General features: G+C 31.5%; 1 protein-coding gene across 1 annotated transcript in view; it reads right to left on the bottom strand.

Moving 5' to 3' along the window:
• Positions 1 to 20,126, bottom strand: part of LOC145255671 (uncharacterized) — a 144,379-nt gene that overhangs the window by 52,683 nt on the left and 71,570 nt on the right. The window contains exon 5 of the mRNA XM_080114232.1: positions 2,464 to 3,642. Coding sequence (XP_079970358.1) covers positions 2,464 to 3,642 — 1,179 coding nt within the window. The remainder of the gene's footprint in view (positions 1 to 2,463; positions 3,643 to 20,126) is intronic.

Genomic DNA, 20,126 nt, shown 5'->3' with positions numbered 1-20,126 from the left:
ACTTCAACTGTTCCACATCCACTAATCCAACAATTCTACCTATGTAAGAGCCAGGTACATCCAAGGATGGAGTACTGTTGCCACATCTGGGCAGGAGCTGCTAGAAAGATCTTATCCTGCCTTGATGGAGTTCGAAATAGACTTTGTAGCCTAGTAGGGGATGCACTTTTCTCTTCCCTGCAACCTCTTTCTCACAGAAGAGACTTCCGAGCCTGTCTCTGCTTTATCGTTATTTTCATGGCAAGTGCTTGTCAGAACTCCAATCTATGGTCCCCCCTCTCCAAATTTTCACGAGAAATACTCATTTGGCTGAAAACACTATCAATAATTTCCCCCACTCTTTATCCGAACCTAAACACAGATTCCATGAACAAAGCTTCTTTTTTAGAACTGCACGCCTGTTGAACTCTTCCATTTGCCTGCTTTCCAGCTGACTACAATATGGTCGTCTTCAAGTCCAACGTAAACAAGTTCTTGATAAGCCATACCTCTTAAGTAATCCAGTTTACCAAATTTCCACTACTAACGATTATTGTCCCATTGACTACTGTACACACTTTAACTCTTATCCTCGAGTGGCCTCTGAGCCTTGATAAGTGGTGACTCCTGTGTAAAAAAAAAAAAAAAAATTCTCAACCATTCTTTCAACATGGCCATATCATCAAAATATACTCTTCTGCACACATCTCCCTATACTGTCCAGACTTAATTTTCCTCCGACATCATCAGGTCTAAGCCTCACATTAAAGACCCATCATCTCATTGTCATTCTTATAATATTTCTCTCTATACAATACATGTCCTCAATCTTTACTTGTTTTTTCCCTGATACTGCCCAGATTTAATTGTTAATTTGAATAACAAGGCAACAGATTAAAAGTTAATTTTCGTTAGTATGACCTGAAATCATTATAATGAAGTGTAATATTTTGTATGAACATTGCTTCAGCCGAGTTTTAAAAAGATTTGACCTCTCAACCAATTTTTGGTCTAAACATTTGAAATTTTACATAAAATGTATTCAGACATAGGGCAAGCTTTTTAATCGGTTTTTAGCTGAAAATTTTGCTGCTAAGAGGTCAAAGTTCAAAAGATTTGACCTTTGCAGTCTCTAGCAAACTATTCAGCCAATTTCGGGTCTAAAAATGTGAAATTTTACATAAGGGGTATTCAGATATGCAGCAAGCTTTTTAATCAGTTTTTGGGCGAAAATTTTGCTGCCAGGAGGTCAAAGTTGAAAGAATTGACCTTTTCAGACTCTACCAAACTCCTGTCAATTTTGGGTCTAAACACTTGAAATTTTAGATGTAGGTTACCTGGACATGAATCAAATTTTTAATATATATATATATATATGCACATAAAGCTATGAACTAGGGCCTGAGTAAAGCTGGGCTGAACTGCTAGTAAATAATAATACAATAATTAATACTTGTATCCAGTCATGACTGACAGAACAAGAACAATCTACTCTTGTGGATGACACAAAGTGGTCAGTTTGAAATGTTGTACAGATTCCAAAGTTTGACAAGGCACACCTGAAGAAGATTAAAGGTTATTTCATCTGAAAAGTTGGGGAAATAACAACCAAGTTGAGAACACTAGTTCTAATACAAATTATTAATCATCATCTAAAAATTCTGAAAAAAAAGTTATGAGCATTGTTAGGATAAAGATATGAGACTAATACCAATATTCTAAAACATTTAATTTTTCTTTTTTTTATTACTAGCAGGGTTATCCAGCATTGCCCGGATAAAAAAAAAAAAAACAAAAAAAACAAAAAAAAAAAAAAAAACCTAAATAGGAGATGCAATATTGTGAAGTTTTAACCTCATCCTCCTCAAAGAGACATACCTTTAAGTGAGGAGTGAAAATATTAAAGTCAGGATGCCCCCAGAGCACTACTAAAAGAAAGTTTATCCTACTCTCCTTTCCTTTTACTTAAGAAACGATAAATTAAATCCAGAGTTAGTGCCTTAATTAAAAAAAAAATAATAAATAAATGCTGACTCATTTCCTGGGCTGTATTAATACATGATAAAATTAAAATCGTGTTTACTTCTTAACATCAAATGATATGAATGACCATTTGACCATACAAAAAAAAAAAAAAAATTTTTTTTTTACATTTTAAATATTTTTCTAGAGCAACACTGATTAAAAAAAATACCAACTTTGTAGAGGTTTGTTGTGTATTTGTACAAGTTTTAGCTGAATATATAAACATACAAACAACTGCCTTTTATATAATAAAAACAAATGGTTAATTTTAATATGTACATATTAAGATACTTGCTATGTTTCTGTTGAGCCCTGTTTTCCTTCACTTTATAAAAAGATTATATATAAAACGCATATGGTAAGATGAAAATGTATATACAGAGAGATGGGTAGCCAGTCTAAGTACAAGGAAACATGGACGGACGGAGAGAGAGAGAGAGACACCTGTGCAAATGATACCTGGTTGATATTGGTAGCCCTGGACTGCGTTGGCACCAATATTTGCGTAATCAGGATTCTGGTCAGTGTAAATGTAATCAGCTGGATAGTCTCCCCAGTTGTATGCCTGGCCTGAACTGGGCACATAGCCATTGCTGGGGTCTCGATATGTCCCAGACACCTGCTGATATGGCTGCTGCAATGCATATCCATTACGGTAAGCAGCAACATTTTGTCGGTAACCATAATTGTTGTTGTTGTTGTTATTATGGTAACCATATTTTCGAAGTGGGGGTTGTTGCTGCTGCTGCTGTTGTTGTTGGGGAGACATATGACCATTTTCTTGTAGGTACTGAGTCTGGATGTAATTTTGGCTGGACGGCTGATAGAGACGACCTTGTAACTGCTGATTCGCCTTCTGGCTGTTAAGAATGTAATTCTTGGATATAAGAGGCTGGCCATCTTCACCATAGATTTTGGGCTGGCTGAGAGCAACCTGAGGATCAATCAAGGGGACCTGATGATCAGACGCACCATAATTAGATGCCCTGTTCTGACTCTGAGATTGTTGCTGTTGTTGCTGTTGTAAGAGCTGTTCTTCGTGTTGACGCTGTTGCTGCTGAAGGCTGCTACGCAATACATCTCTGTCACCAGGACCTGCGACCACACCTTGTTTTTGATATTGAGGGTATGAACCAAGATGATGCCACACCGGGCCGGAACTTTCAGACTGTGAACCGATTCTTGACGTCTCTCTTGAAGATGGCTGCACATCAATATCATTCCTGACGGAAGGATTATTCGCAGAAACATCTGCTGCACCATCATGGTGATAGTTTTGTACTTGTGTTTTTTTAACCCAAGTCTCTTTGTTTACTACGTCAGGATTTTGGATAGGATATTGTTGATTGTGGATTTTCTTGGCAGTCTGAGGATCTGCCGGGGATAAATTCTTAGTTTTTTTAATCGTTTCAGACGGAGGATCAGGATTGTCTTTTTCAATGGAACTTTTTGCGTTGTACTTGGCCTTTGCCAGTTCTCCTCTCTGCTTTAGTTTTAAGTTGCTACTTTCGGTGTGGTGCGGTGGTGGCGACGGTTTTATTTTCGCGACTATGTTCGGCATTTCATCCGCAACGGAATCTCGACTAGAACTAGCAGCGACCTGGTAAGGAATGTCACTGTCGGGTCCGTCTTCAAATGCTGAACAAATCATTGAAAATATGGAATTAAATCTTAAGATGAAAAAAAAATGACCCAAATAAAACAGAAAGAGAGGGGGGGGGGGGGTTAAGCTAAAATAAAAAGAAAGAAAAAAAGATACATACACACACATATATATCTCAAGGTCATACCTATAACAGGCCAAGAGATAACATTTGAGGTTTTACTGAGGGCAAGATTTCCAGTCAGCTGGGGTATTAGCATAAACTAGCCTTTTTCTTTGTCAAAAACATGCAAAAAGTTATAACCCATTTACTTAGAATGAGTGCTTTATGCCAAATTGATGGTTGAATATGGTTAACTTTGTGCCCATTTTTAAATTAAATACTAATCCCTATTAATCCATAACTGTTCATCGAACAGATACCATAATACTTAGTTTGCTGTATCATATTATAGCAAAGGTCCATACAAAATTTCAGCCAGATTGGTCCAGTAGTTTGCAAAAAAAAGTGATATGATAAGAAATATATGAATTATAAAATTACATTTGGCTTATAAGTTTGCAAACACACTGTAATAAGCAGGGCTATGACAAGAGAATATTCTTATTGTTTTGATTCAAATATATATCCGACACAGTTAATCGAGAACCACATCATTATCTAAAAACATTAGATATTAACTGATATATAATCGAGAGTCAAAATAATGAAAAAATTATTCTCGTCATAGCCTTAGCAATAAGTTAAAAAATTTTGGCCAATATTAAAAAATATTGATTTTAATCAAACCATGGTTTATACTATTTTTTAATTTAAGTCAAAAGTTTTATATATTTTGCCTCAATTTTTTGTCAATGTTTTATGTTAACCCTTAAGCCAATATAAATTTGATAGGGTAGAATTTCATTTCAGAATAAAATTTTCTCAGAAAAATAAGAGTGGAGCGTAGCAACTAAAAATACGATACGACATGGTTCTCCTACCCACCTACTCAACAACATCACCGACGTAACATTGTTTCCATGATAGTCTTTTCTTTCATCTTCTCTGGCCTTGTCATCATCTCTCACACATTGGTGAATGCTGAGGACGTGCATTGGTTCACAAGTACAAAAACAAAATAAAACAAAGAAAACTGTTGACATATTTTGCAAATATCAATTGCACTCTGGCTGAGTGTATGGCACCATCTTCCCTCTGAAGCCAAGATCCACGTCCACTGTTGATGCTGTGTTCATCAGTTGGTTGATCTAGTTCACTATCTCTTCTGAACTACAACCCAACTTTGGCTGTGTCCCACACCTTTCCACTGTAATTGTTATCAACCGTCACAAACACAAGATGATCCAACTGTCATGAACAGTTGCAAAACTCACCACCACATCTAAAACTCCAAAATACTGACTTATCCTTTGATCTTTTGTCTCCATTCACTGACACCCCTTGATTAACCATCCTGTTTCAGCTTTCTTTTGTGTTCCTTTGTGAACAATTTCCTATCATTTTGCTGATAAACTCATTTCTTCTTTGTATTTTTTTTTCTTACTTCGTATAACTTGGTGCAAGAAACATTAATAATATCACAGAAAAGAAAAGAAATCTGCTGACTGGAAATCTTGCTTTCAGTTAAAAACCTCATACGTTAGATATTTTAACCTATTATAGGTATGACCTTAATAACATCTACACAGCACTAAATCAAAATAAATTTAGCAAAAAATGTTTTAATTCAATAGAGGACCGATTATTTTGGTATGTCTATTTTATTTTTTTTTTGTATTTAATGAATTAAAATGTTGAAGGAGTACCTATCTTCGAAACAGCCAAGAGAAACAGATTTATGTTAGTAAAATGTTATTGGAAAAAATCTTTCCTTGACAATCATCAGAGGAGTGCTGACATCAGAATTAACTTTAAATGAAATCATTAAATATATGTTATGTACTTCTTAGGTCTAGACCATCAACATCAGAAGGCCTGTTCGATCAGTTGTGACATCAAAGCATTTAGTATAAGCAAGATCAGGAATATGGTTTATAGAAAAAAAAAAAAATTAAGTATTAGAATAAACTTTTTGATTTTTTAAATTACCTAATCTATTTTTATCTTTAGGCTTATAATTTAAATTTCAGTACTTTGTTTATTTTTCCTAAAACTATTAAACAAGACATTTAAAGAAATTCACACTAGCTTTCTATCTTAAACATGTGCTTATAAAAATAGTTTAAAAATAACACAATAAGAAACAATTTGTTGAATAAAGTTAAGCATATATTTTTTCTGAAAATAAACTTAGCCAAAAGCTTAATCCCCGAATAACTTCTGATTTGCCAATAAACATAAGAATTATCTGCCCTTGCTTCCTTGAGCTCTCTCACCACACTTTGTCATCTCAAAGACACATTCACTTTACAGATTGTCATTTCTAATAAAAATAAATTCAAATTTGATTTTTAAAATCTTAACAAAGGAGTCAACAAAATCGTTCTGAAAATTGTCAATAAAAATATATCTGTATTATTTGTGTTAGTCGGACTACAGCTCTCATCTTGAGTTATTTTCACAACATTTCAGTCAATGTAATCTCAGACCTTTTGGTGCATCTTGTCAAACTCTGGAATCTTTTTTTGGCATAGTGGATAAAGTACTTGGTAAAATTCAGTTGTAAAGTTACACTCTTCTGGAGGTTGAAGGTTCAATTCTCAGTGCAGGTGACACTCAAAATATAATTGCAAATTACTTAGGGCTTCTACCCAATCATGGGTGACAGAACAAGAGCATGCTACTCCTATGGATTAAATAAAAGGTTCTATTCAAAATTCCATGTAGATTCCCGAGTTCAACAAGGTACACTTGAAGAAGGTCAAAGGTTACATCGACCAAAACATTGTGAAAATAATACTCAAGATGAGAACAGTAGTTTGAAGAATTCAAATAATATGAATAGTTAATACTCATCTAAAAAAAGAAAAAAAGAAAAAAAAAAAATATAACATAGGGTATGAGGACTCCAGGAGATCAGAGGCACAAAAGCAACAGCTTTCAGTCGATACTGGTTGACCTTGACCTTCACACACGGCAACATAAATACCCCCACCTCTCCGAGTTGTTTGGTTTTTCGCCAACAAGTTTAATTTTTTTTTTTTTTTTAATGTGTGTATATTTGTAATCTATAAAACTTGTAATAAAACTATTTGAAATAAAACTTTTTAATAAACAATCGAGGATAATTATTTTATATTTTCATAGTTATATATTTTCCTCTAGATACCTCTCTCTCCTATTCCTTTCCATGGGATTTGGTTTTAAGACACATTTGTCCATTCTCAAAATGTCATAACTATCTGGAAGTAATAATATCTAGCAATCTCAGGTTTGATGACCACTTATCTTATATATCTAATAAGGTTAATAAGGAGCTTTACGTATTGCATATCCTGAGCTACCAAATTCCTCATGATTGACATTTGCCAACTAGGCTTTACAAGACAATGATTCACCCTCACTTGGAATACAAATCCCTAGTGTTCACTGGAGTTGGAAAGGTGGTCTCTGATCCTCTTTAGCATCTACAGCGTTGTACCATCAGATATATGCTACATATTCCCTGCAATGACCCTAAATTCTCAATTCTAAAGTCAGTTTTTAACGTAGGGAAATTCCTATCCCCCCAGCCCAGTTTTGTACGCCACATTAAAAAATAAATATTTATTCCTTATCCTATCTTCTTAAAATAAAATTTTCTCTATATTAACAATGAATCTTATTTAAAAATCCAAATGCCTACCAAAAAAGCAATATAACCATGAAAATATAAAATAATTATCCTTCAAATGTTTATTAAAAAGTTTTATTGAAATAGTTTTATTAAAAAGTTTTGATAAATAAAAAAAAAATGCATCTTATATTAAAAAAATAAAAATAAATTTTGTTGGTGAAAAATCGAACAATGCAATTTTTATTTATATATATTTGTTTACAAATTCTGTGTGTGATGGTCAAGGTTAAGGTCAACCACTGTTCTTTTCTGTCTCCGATCCCCTGGTGTCCTAAAATGTTGTATGCTCCAAAAAGATATATTAATTTGGAAAAGTAGACATCTTTCATTGTAAAAAGAATAGCATTTTTTATTTTAAACATCTTTTGCAATCTTAATTTATTTATTACTTATTTACATTTATTGAGTATTATTTATTAATTTATTGTAGACTATTATCCTCATCTTCCTTAGATGTGGTTTCTCAACATTTCGGCTAACTATTCCTCTGGTCTTCGTAACTATGACAGGATAGGAACTCCGAATCTCCTAACTCCATTCTCAGCAATTAATGCCATCCATAGTTGTTGTCGTCTCACGTTTTTTGGGTCAAATAAGCCTTTGGCCGGTAGGATTGAAACCACTATCTTCAGACAATTCTCACCTGGAACTGCAGAGATTCAACGTCTCTATCCACTGTGTCATGGACCCCGAAGGGCGATCAAGATTGGAATTTTTGGTCTTATAAATCCACGCTTATTTATTATCTGACCTTCCATGGTCGGGTCCGTACCAAATGGTATATATATATATTATTTAATTAGGATTCATCATTGAGATGAGTATTATTTATTAATTTATTCATTGCGGACTATTATCCTCATCTTTCTTAGTTATTGTTTCACAACGTTTTGGCCAACTATTCCTCTGGCCTTCCTATTCCGTCACAGTTACCACCTGACGAAGGCCAGAGAGGAATAGTTAGCCGAAACGTCATGAAACAACAACTAAGAAAGATGAGGATAACAGTTTGCAATAAATAAATTAATAAATAATACTCATTTCAATAATGAATTCCAATTAAATAATATATCTTTTGCAATCATTAAACCCTAACTTCCACATTTTTCTCTTTAATGTATTACCAAAAATCTTTTACAAATACATTGCTTGATACTAAATATTTCAATAATTTACTTAACTTTATATGATAGTTAGAGTTGAGTTTATTTTTGTTTAATGGCATTTCAACCTGTGGAGATCATTTTATGCCAAGAAAATATATAATTGTTTTGTCTATTTCTAGAAAAGTTTTTTTTTTTCAAAAGTAAAATGTTTTGATTTCTTGAAAAGTTTGTTTTCAAAAGTAAAATGAAAAGTTTTTATGTTCTTTAAGATAGGAAGCCAGTTTCTTCAGACAGGAAAGTAGGTGCAAAAAAAAAAAAAAAAATTTTTAAAGAGTGGGGGAGGGGGTCGATTGTTGTTTTTATTTTATTTTTCATTATATGTCTATTTTTATGATTGAGTTTTGCAAAGAGAAAAAATAAATAAAAACAAAAAAGCTTTAATGATTGGTGCTTTTGAATTAGGAAGTCGTTATCTTAAGACAGCCTGATCTGGTAGTACTAGACGATAGAGGATTTATTTTTGCTATGTATCAGTGTGGGTTGGTTATAAGGACTGCTTACGAAAAATATTTGATTGAAAAATAGCTGAAACTAATTGTATCCTTCCACTCTAGATTTTTATAGTATACCAAAAACTGAGACTTTAATATTGCCAATATACATTAAAGACTAGGTGTAATATTTGAAAATAACTCCAATCTTCATGACTATGAAAATAAATAGAGTTAATTATCCTTCTGATACTAAAAAAGGGCCATGAGTGCTAATGAGTTAAGACTACTGTTGAGACGATTAATCAGAATTGGAAATCGAAAATAAAAAATTTCTTTGAGGAATTGGATTTGAAAAAGAATTTAGTTAATTTCCAATTCCAAAAATGATTCTTTCAAGTTTTTTTTTCAAACATAATTTTCTAGTTTGCTAGTACTTATGATAAAATTATAAATATGTACTGAATTTATAGATTTTAATCAATTTAGGTAAAAATGAAACTAAAATAAAATTTTAAAAATGACCCAATAAAAATGACCCAAGTACAAAATATAGATAAAAATCTCACAATGAGTTTATCAAAATCTTGGATAGAATACATAAAGAGAACAAAGTTTGTCAGACGAATATTTTTTTTAGGTGATTAAGTGATTCTAGAATCAGAATCTGTAATTAGGAATTTAGATTGTATCAGGATTTGGGAAAAATATTAGAATTGTTCCATCATTCAATGGTTTTAATGCAAAAGAAATTCTGATGAAACTCCTTTGATGAAGATGTTTTTATTTTACTCACATGAATCTGCTCTCTCTCTGGCAATCAACTATTTGTTTACGATGCATTCAGACATTTTGAAAAAAAAAAAAAAAAAAAAGCTTAAATAATAATTTATAATATAGGTTATCAAGTGACTCAAAGTCACACTATAATCCCAGATTTGTCATTTCTGTAAAAAGAAAACAAGTCATTTAGAGAGACAGTGTTGAAGATAACAATTTTTTTTTTTTTTTTTTTTAAATTAAAGAAAATTTTTTGAAATAAAAAAACTGAAAGAAAAAAAGAAAAAAAAAAGCTTTTATGAAAAAAACAAAACAAAAACAAAACATACTGACAAAACATTTCAACATTATTAAAACAGGTTTACCTTTTTCTTCAATAAAACATTTTAATAGTTTTATGTTTAGTTTCATTGCATTTAAATTAAAAAAACAAAAACAAAAAAAAACTTGTATTCAAAATTCAGTCTTTTTTGTTGTATGTTAAATCTTTGAAAATGAATGGGCATTTTAAGGAAATACTCTGTGACTTACGTTTCTTAATTTTTGAGATGAGGATTGATTATTCGTATCATTCAGACTACTGTTCTCATTATGAGTGCTATTTTCACAACATTTCGGTCAATGTAACCGCCAACCTTCTCAGGAGTATTTTGTCAAACTTCTACCCAATCATGACTGATAGAGTGGGAGTATGTTGCCCCTGTGGATTAAGTGAAAGGTTCTGTTCAAAATTCCATACAGATTTCCGAGTTCAAGAAACATTCCTAAATTTAGCAAGATACACCTGAAGAAAGTTGGCGGTTACATCGACCAAAGCATTGTGAAAATAACATTCAAGATGAGATCAGTAATCTGAAGAATTCAAATGATATGAATGCTTTGTGACTGCTTTGTACATATCTATGAAAAGATGACCACAAATAAAGTAGCCAATCATAGAGCTTGTTGCATCTGATCCTTGGTTTGTATTAGCTTACTGAACGTTTTGCTATTGGTCAATTAATATAGATTAAATGACATTCCAGATCTGTTGAACAACATCTTGAATGCCAGAGAAATGTACTAACCACATTATTAAGCTATTCACTAAGACACACAATACATTAACAGATAGTTGTGTAAATTTCACAGTTGTATTCTTTACCCGTTTTATATTGTCGTTGTGCTTAAAAATATTTAATTCTATGGATTTCATGTATGAATGCATAACCCACAATATAATTGTACCAACTTTGTTCAAACTGAAACATACTTATCTACATATTCTGGTTAATGTACTTTTACAATATACGTGATTGGGGTGGGGTGGGGGTGGGATTTCCAAAACGTTTGTAGGAGTTTGAAGTATTTCCATTTTATGGATGTTCTGCATAAACACAGAGCCACACACCATATTTGGACAGAACAGATACTACACTTTGAAATATTTATTTACACAAAATATAAAAATATTACATATTCAACAAATTAGGCACAAGACCAATCAAAAATGTAGGGATAATGGGTATTGTTAGTCGTCCTACTACTGTCTATCCTACTCTTAACTAGAATCATCTCAGTCACCACAATACCACATTCATTCCAGGGGGTGTTCTACTTAAGCCAAACCCAAATTTGAAGTAGTTTTATTTAAACATAAATATATACAGGAATTACATTTTATTGGCAAAGGAGTGAGCAATACAGAAAAAAATAGAAATTGGTTAGTAAGGCCCTCCCAACCCTTTCTAAATAATAGATTATTCACTGTTTTTCGGTTTGCCAAAAACAAGCAGGTCAATCTTTAAGTGAGAGTGGCATCTAAGTGTGGAAGAAAAGAAATGGGGCAAGGAAGTGGGCGGAATCCTTCCAAGATGAATGCAAATGGGGAAGAAAGGCCAAAGACAAAAAGATATAGAAATTGGGAGTGGGCATCTTGGAGGCTTTCTATTACCAGGGAGGGGGAAACTCATTCACATGACTAGCTAAGAGACTAGAAACTTCAAAATTTACCCAAAAGACTGGAGACCGATAGGATCTGGAATCATGTGTACCACATGAGTATGTCTCTACTTGATGTCTCTTCTCACACACAAGCTTGCCACTCTTATCCACCATCTTTCAAACTCCAAGGAATGTAATCTTTTTCTATCACATCTGATCTTGACCTTCAGCTGATGCTTGGAGAACATAATCAGATCATGATCAGCAAAAGATTTGATTCCTTGGTCCATTCAGGCGCGATGTCTATACCACCATCTGTGATACAGCCAAGATTGCAAGAAACACCATCCGTCGTCCCTCTCCATTTCACAGTGGCCTAGGATGCTCGGGATTGATACAATCTGCTACCTCGCTGACATGCACCCAGTATCATCGGAGTTTGGGGCATTCACTTTGATTCTAACCCATATGCCAAGAAAGTTTATTATAGTTTGAGTTTCACATGAAACACAAGAGCAACATTATTTTACTTTTTTCTTTTTTACATTGCATGTTCAGCAATCAGGTGAATCCATCTTTTTAGAAAAAAAAAAAAAAAAAGAAAAAAAAAAGCGCAGTGGCAGGTGATAAGGTATGTACAAACATAAAATTGTTTTACTGTATTATTATTATTATAATTATTATTATTACATAGACTAGTGGGACCTGTGGAAATTCCACAAGAGACTCATTCATATCTTGGTGTTGATATATCAATATATTAATGTTGGCATTCTGTAGATGTCCAGTGTAAATGGAGATGCTCTGATATTATTGTAGCTTTTTTTTGTTAAAACTGCAAAAAGTATTTATCTAAGCTAGCACGAACGTCCGGTCGTAAAGTATGCTTAAATATGATATTTTAATTCTTGCAGATTTTGTATATATATTATTATAGTTAATGTTCTATCGATTTTTATATATTATAAAGTTGCAATTTCAAAAATAAAAAAAATATATCCATATGACTTGGGTGCATTAGCTTGAATGGAAACCAAAATAAAAACTTATGAAAATATATATATATATATATATATTATATATATATATATATATATATATATATATATATATATATATATAACTTGAGTTTCTTCAGCCATGACCGAAACCAAAACTTATGAAGAATTCTTGATAAAATTATTTATAAAAAAAAAATAGATGACTTAAGTGCCATCAGCTATAATCGAAAGCGAAGCCAAATCTTATGAAGAATTCTTGGTAAAATTATTTATGACAAGAAATAGAAGTACATAACAATTAAACGACCCAGATGTAAGCATGACACAGAAAATAACACGCTATCGTATTAATATATAGATATTTATATACATAGTGTGGTATAAGTTATTCCCTACTATTAAGTGTGTAATTTATTAGTGAAATATAATTACAAGAAATTTATACAAGAAAGTACATAGATTTCAATATGGCTGCTAATATTTGCCACCAGCTTTAAATAAAGTGAGATGCTATACACTTTATTGTATTCACTTTTTTTTTCTAAGAATTATATTTCAGTAATAAATCATAGGACAGTTAATAAGCGAACGTGTCATTCCTCAGCTCAACAAACAAGATTTCTCATTCCTATTGTAACAGTAGGTATCAACGGCTAATCAAAATATTACTCTATAGTACTATATGTAATAAATGTATCATGCTCTTATAAATGTAAATCAAGCACTGTTTATATTTCTCCAACAGTAACAGAATTATATATATTATTTATGCTATTTAAATTTGTGATATTTTTTCAGCAACAGAATTATATATATTATATAGCATAATTCATGTTGACACATCGATTCCCGTTAGATCACCAAAGTTAAGCAATGTTGAGCCTGGTCAATACTAAAATGGGTGACCATTTGGGAATTCCAGATCCTGTATGTGCTCTACGCTTATCTCGACATTGTTTCCAGTCATCTAGCACTTCTTTTTGCCATTAGACTCGAGCAGTGCCAATTCAAAAGAAGTGTGGTTTGAGCTTGTGAAAATCTCGCCTCAAAATTACATGTGCGGTTACCCTTACAGGGGGTATCCATTGTCTCTTGAGACTGAACAGAGGCATTGATATATATTATTTATGTTACTAAAATTTGTAACATATTTTTTAGTTTTACTTAGAAAGCTCTGGCCGCTCAATCTAGATACTGCTGCATTTGCATACACGAAAATAAAATTAAATTTTTTTAATTAAAAGACAAGAAAACAAAAACACAAATATCTAGGCAATCCAATATAAAAGAAAATACATGAAAAGCTTTTTGTAATAGAAACTGATCATTTCTAATAAAACAAACAAAAAATAACAATTAAAATTTGTGGGTGCTTGTTCAGAATTCTCCCTGGTTCATGAGAAAAAAAAAAACCTGTATGATGTATGCACACATGACAAAAAGGCAATATCATACATAAAAAAAAAAAATCAATTGATCAAGTAGTTTCATTTTTATAAAACCCAAACAAACAAAAACCCCCACATTTTTAAGCATATTTGAGCTTTTCCAATGTGCCTCTCCTCTTCACATTAAGAATGGGTTTCTAAAATATCGCAAGTTTTAATTATTTGGAGTTATTACCTGGATTCCTTCAACAAGTTTCAACGATCGCTGTTCGTTTAGTCACAAAATTTGATTTTCTTATTTAAAAATAAAACTACTTGATCAATTTACGTGATTTTTGGTGGATGATATTTTCTTTCCGCCAATAGTATATATATTCTACAGATTTAAAAAAAAAAATTTTTTTTTTTTTTTCATGAGAAGGAATTCTGTACAGATACCAATTTTTCTTTTTAGCATGCTTCAAATAATTTCTTAATTAAAAACAATTTTTTAAACTTATATTTTAATTGCTTTTTTCTTTTAAATATGCTTTCTTTTTTATTCATTTTTTTTTAGGGTAACAAAAATATTAGATATTATCTTTCCAATATAATTAAAATCTGTGACAACTAATGATACTATGTTATGAGGAAAGTGGAGAGGCTGTTTCAGAAAATGTAAAAATTAAAAGTATTTGAAACTTTAATTTTTTTTTAATGTAAATTGCTCCACATAAAATATAAAGTAACTTAATGTAAGGATCTAAATAAAATATTAAAAAGTGAAAAACTAGCCAATAATAAATCTTTAAGACATGTTTTGATCCAGAAAACAGCAATACTTCCCCTTGTCAAAAACATTGTTCACGGAATATTAAGATTAAATGACAAAATAAGGGAAATGAGAGTTACACAGCTGCTAAAACTAAACCCAAGATCCACTTTTACTCTCCTGTAAACTTTTTTTTTTTAAAACAGTTTCTTGATTTTAGTTTGAAAATAGCATTTTTTTAATTGTCCAAACATTTTTATAAAAGGCTGTCTACTATGTCTGAAATATTTTCTTGCTAAACAAAATGGAGACATTAAGAATGATTGCAAGGATTCTAGTCAAGAGAGCAATAGACACAAATGGGATCAAGTAAAGAATAGATACCCTGTAGCAGACAACGCTGCCTGGCAGAAACCGGCGCACATTTCAACTAACACCGGTGATTCGACCTTAACATTGGCACAAGCACATGGCGTCGGTTGTTTCTAAACATGTCAAAGATTTGAAGATTTAAAAGAAAAAATATATATTTACAAAACATTTTTTTTAAGTAAGTAACAAAACGAACGTATTTAAATAAAAGATATTTAAATAAATGGGTGTCTTTTTGTTTCGGATTTTTGCGACCAAGATTGATTTTTATGTACCGTGTTTTTTTTTTTGTTTTTTTTCTGTGTGCGTTTTTTAAGACAATTCAATATTTATTTATTTATTCTTTAAAACATTAACTTCAGCGACAATTAATATATTTTTAAAATGATATATCAAATATTAAATTTTGACGAATATTCGCGAGCAAGATTTTTTTAAAAATAAAAGATATTTAAATAAATGAGTATCTTCCTGAGTGCGTTTTTAATATATTTACAGAACTTTTTAATAACTGTTTTATTCTTTTTATCAAACAAAAATAGAACTTTTATAATGACATATATATTATGGACTGTTTCTAAATTTTACAATTAAAGTTGTTGTTTTTTTTTATTTATTATTTATTAACTGTTTTATTCTTTTTATCAAACAAAAGTAGAACTTTTATAATGACATATATATTATGGACTGTTTTTCAAACATCGAAATTTAAAAATTAAAGTTAGTTTTATTTAAAAAAAAAAAGAAAACTTTTTTTTCAATTAAATTATAAACTTTATTTGAACTTTCAACAAACTTTTACAGACATAAAAAATAGACTTTATAGATATTTTATAATTTTTAAAAAATATATTTAACGAAAAGTTTTTTTTTTTTTATCATTTCATTGTTGAATAAAATTTCAAAGTGATAAATGGTGAAAAAAAAATATCTTGAAAAGAAAAAACACCATCTTTTTTTTTTAAATAAAACTTTAATTTTAAAATTTCGATGTTTGAAAAACAGTCCATAATATATATTTCATTATAAACGTTCTATTTTTGTTTGATAAAGAATAAAACAATAAATACAAAAAAAAAAACAAAAAAACAGTCCATTAAGTTCAAATAAAGACTGTTTGAATAACACTTATAAAAAAAAAAGTTAATTCTATACGGTTTTGGCCATTCTTTTTTTTTTTCTCTGTACGTTTTTAATACAATTCAATATTTAAAGTGCGATGTATGTCGGTGGTCAGTGAAGGAGAAATCCTTCTAGGCCGAGGTAATTTTTATGCATAATAAAATCACAAGTATAAATAATCGAGATTTAAAAAATATATTATTTTATTCACATATCTTTTTATAACTTATTTTTATAAAGATGAAATGTAGAATCACAAGATAGAAATCTTTTTATAATTTTAATTTTTATTAAAAAAAAAAAAACGCACTGAGAAAGACACCCATTTATTTAAATATCTTTTATTTAAAAAAAAATCTTGCTCGTGAATATACGTCAAAATTTAATATTTAAAAATATATTAATTGTCGCTGAAGTTAATGTTTTAAAGAATAATTAAATAAATATTGAATTGTCTTACAAATGCACACAGAAAAAAAAACCCAAAAAACATGGTACATAAAAATCAATCTTGGTCGCAAAAATCCGAAACCCATTTATTTAAATATCTTTTATTTAAATAAGTTCGTTTTGTTATTAATTAAAAAAAAAGTTTTGTAAATATATTTTTTCTTTTAAATCTTCAAAAGTTTTGTAAATATATTTTATAAAAAAAAAAAAAAAATTGCTGCCGAATATTCGAGCATGTTTGCTATTTGACATGTTTAGAAACAACCGACGCCATGTGCTTGCGCCAATGTCAAGGTCGAATCACCGGTGTTAGTTGAAATGTGCGCCAGTCGCCGCCAGGCGTCGTCTGCTACAAGGTATCTATTCTTTACTTGATCCCAAAAATGCATGTATGTATGTCTGCCTAAAACTTTCGACAGAGGCGACAGATTTTCACAAGATCGATATCGTTTTGAAGATCGGCCCTTCGGACGACAACTATAAAAAAATTGGCTAATAACATTAATTCTTTTACCCTCAACTGGGCACTTTTCTACAAGGAGGGGTTGATTTTTTGGCTGACATTTTTGCAAGGCATTCAAACTTTGTGTTAACAACGTCGCATAAAAGATGTTATTTCAACTGCCCATGACGTCACAATTGCGGCGGGTGTATCGATAATGTTAATTTTCACCTCCTTTTCCTCTGGCACGTTACGGGTCCGAACCTGCTTGCTACTCTTAATGTTTTTTTTTCTTTTGCTCAACCAACTCACTTCCACTTCCACTTTCTTTTTCCGCCTTTGCATCACAAGTTCGAACCTGCCTGCCTTCTACAAGTTTTTTTTTTTTTGATCAACACACACCTACAAACACCCGGACAACGCCAGGCACCCAGACTAGTAGTTAATAAAGGATGAAGAACGACCCTCATTTTCTTCACTTTTGATGACCTTGTGCCTAAATTATTCAAAATGTAACCTTTATGTTTTGTAAATAAGGAAATTCAAAGTGCATTATCTCCAATTCGTACACACTTTTAAATCTAATTTTCAACACATTCCCAATATTTTAAGTAGGATGACTCACTCGAGTAAATGTGGTATTGTGGTGGCTTCAAAGATTCTAGTTAACAGTAGGATTGATAGATGACTACCAACATCCATCTCACTCCCAACACTGATGTTAAAATCAGCTTTCTTTTTAAAATATAAAGGTAATTTATAGAAGGCAATACAACACAGGTGTAATGAATCAACACAAACTGAAACAAACACATAACAGTGGAATAAGCATTGCGGATTCATCTTCTATAATATAAATCTCATCTGTTTAAATGTATGTATGTATGTATGTATGTATGTTTATATGTCTGTTTAAAACTTTCGACAGAGGTGAAAGATTTTCACAAGATTGGTATTGTTTTGAAGCTCGACCCTTCGAACAACAAAAATCGAAAAATTGATTAATTCTTTCACCCTCAACAATTGGGCACTTTTCTTCAAGGAGGGATCGCTTATTTTGGTGATATTTTCGAAAGTCATCCCTTCTTTTCGATTGACTAGCCTTAATTTAAACCTTCGCCACTTCCGGTTTGGCGATGGACGCAACAGCAAAGATGTTACTTTTTTTTCATGTTCTTTTCCTCCTTTGCGGTACAGGTTCAAGCCTGCCTGCGTACTACTAATTTTTTTTTTTTTTTGCTCAACACACACCACCAAACATCTGAGCAATGCCGGGCACCAAGGCTAGTTTATTAATATGATATATATGTATTTTTTTTTTATTTCATTTTATACTTGCATTGTGTTCTTGCATCAGATGGCGGTTCCATATTATACACAATATGGAACTGATGCAAGTACAAAATATAAAAAAAATACAAAATACACACACACATATATATATATATATATAAATATATATATATATATATATATATTTGTCATTAAATAGGTGAATTTGCATAACTTATTCCACTGTTATATGTCTTTACTGCTTCAATTTGTGTTTATTGGTTACGCCTCTGCATCACATTGCCTTCTATAAATTTCTCTTTAGACAATGCTTCAAGCAAACTATATTAAACTCTTTTTTTTTTTTTAAATATTTTTGCAAATAAATAATTCAAAGTGTAGAATCTTTTCTGATACGAGTTATCTTTTTGTCCTCAGTGAAAGAGAAATCGCCCTAGATTGAGGCAATTTAAATCTGTCCCAATTCAGAGCACCTTCTTTTGGAGATTTAGATTTTCCTCACATTAAAAACTGACCTGGCATCTACCCTCACGGGGAAGCAAGCAAATAGGGACTTGGGATGCTAAAATACCTGTTCTCATTACCCTTTGCATACGCAAGTGTCCGTGTGAATATAGATACGATTTCATAGTTTATCTTATTCTGTCTAAATTAAAACAATCATCATCATTGTCCAGTTTTAGTGTTCAAGATGCTGCTAGTGTCCCCAAACTTCGAGTCGGGTAACGTCAGATGCAATTCAAAGGTTGATATCAGTCATGTTTCAAACAGTTAAATCACTGTACACACTCAAATCAGGTCTTCTTCGACCCTCTATGCATCCTTATGTCTGCAGTTTTTATGCATCTTATCGAGTTGATGAAGGAAGCGGCATACTATACATGGCCAAATCCCATCAATACCAAGCTTCCGATAGAGCTCGGCTTAAGGAATTCCTTCCTTTAGTTTGCAGCCGCACATCCACCTGACCATGGCGCCATCATTACATTGAACTGTTGCAAATCAGAAGCATTTAGGGTTTATGTCTCACTGCCATGCAAGATGGTGGAGAAAACAGGCTGAAAAGATTTTGCCTTGAGGCTGAAGAAAAAAAAAATACTTCCTAACTTCTGGGGTAGGGTTACCAAAAGAGGTGACAAGGCAAATCAGTTTCTTCACTTTTATCGTTCTTCAGTATTTCTATTGAGAAGCAATTTATTGAAATAAAATATAAAAGGGCATTATTAAAAAGTTTGCAATAAAATTTAACGAAATTAATCTTTTTTTGTACTTTAAATAAAATTTTTGAAGTTTTAGATTTTTAAGAACAAATGAAATGAAATTATTGAAATCAAAATAACAAAATTCCAAATATCAAAAAAGTATACCCAATACATAATATTCCCAAAATAATTTAAAAAGATCTTAAAAATTGTTTCCAATAATTCTAAACAAAACTAATGTCAATAATTCTTAATTAAAATAAAACCTAAAAAACTTTTCAATGATTATTAAATAAAAGGGACAATCAGAAAAATATAATAAAAAAGAGCACATGCACAGGGGAGATATAGGCGTGAGAGAAAAAAAAAACGAAGGAACTGATTTGCCTTGTCATCGCTTATGGTACGTGCTAGGTCAG

This window comes from Euprymna scolopes, chromosome 31, assembly GCF_053919585.1.
Source record: "Euprymna scolopes isolate OS-2025 chromosome 31, ASM5391958v1, whole genome shotgun sequence".
NCBI lineage: Eukaryota > Metazoa > Mollusca > Cephalopoda > Sepiida > Sepiolidae > Euprymna > Euprymna scolopes.
The sequence above is the reverse complement of the archived record's forward strand: the minus strand, read 5'-3'. Positions and strand labels throughout refer to the sequence as shown.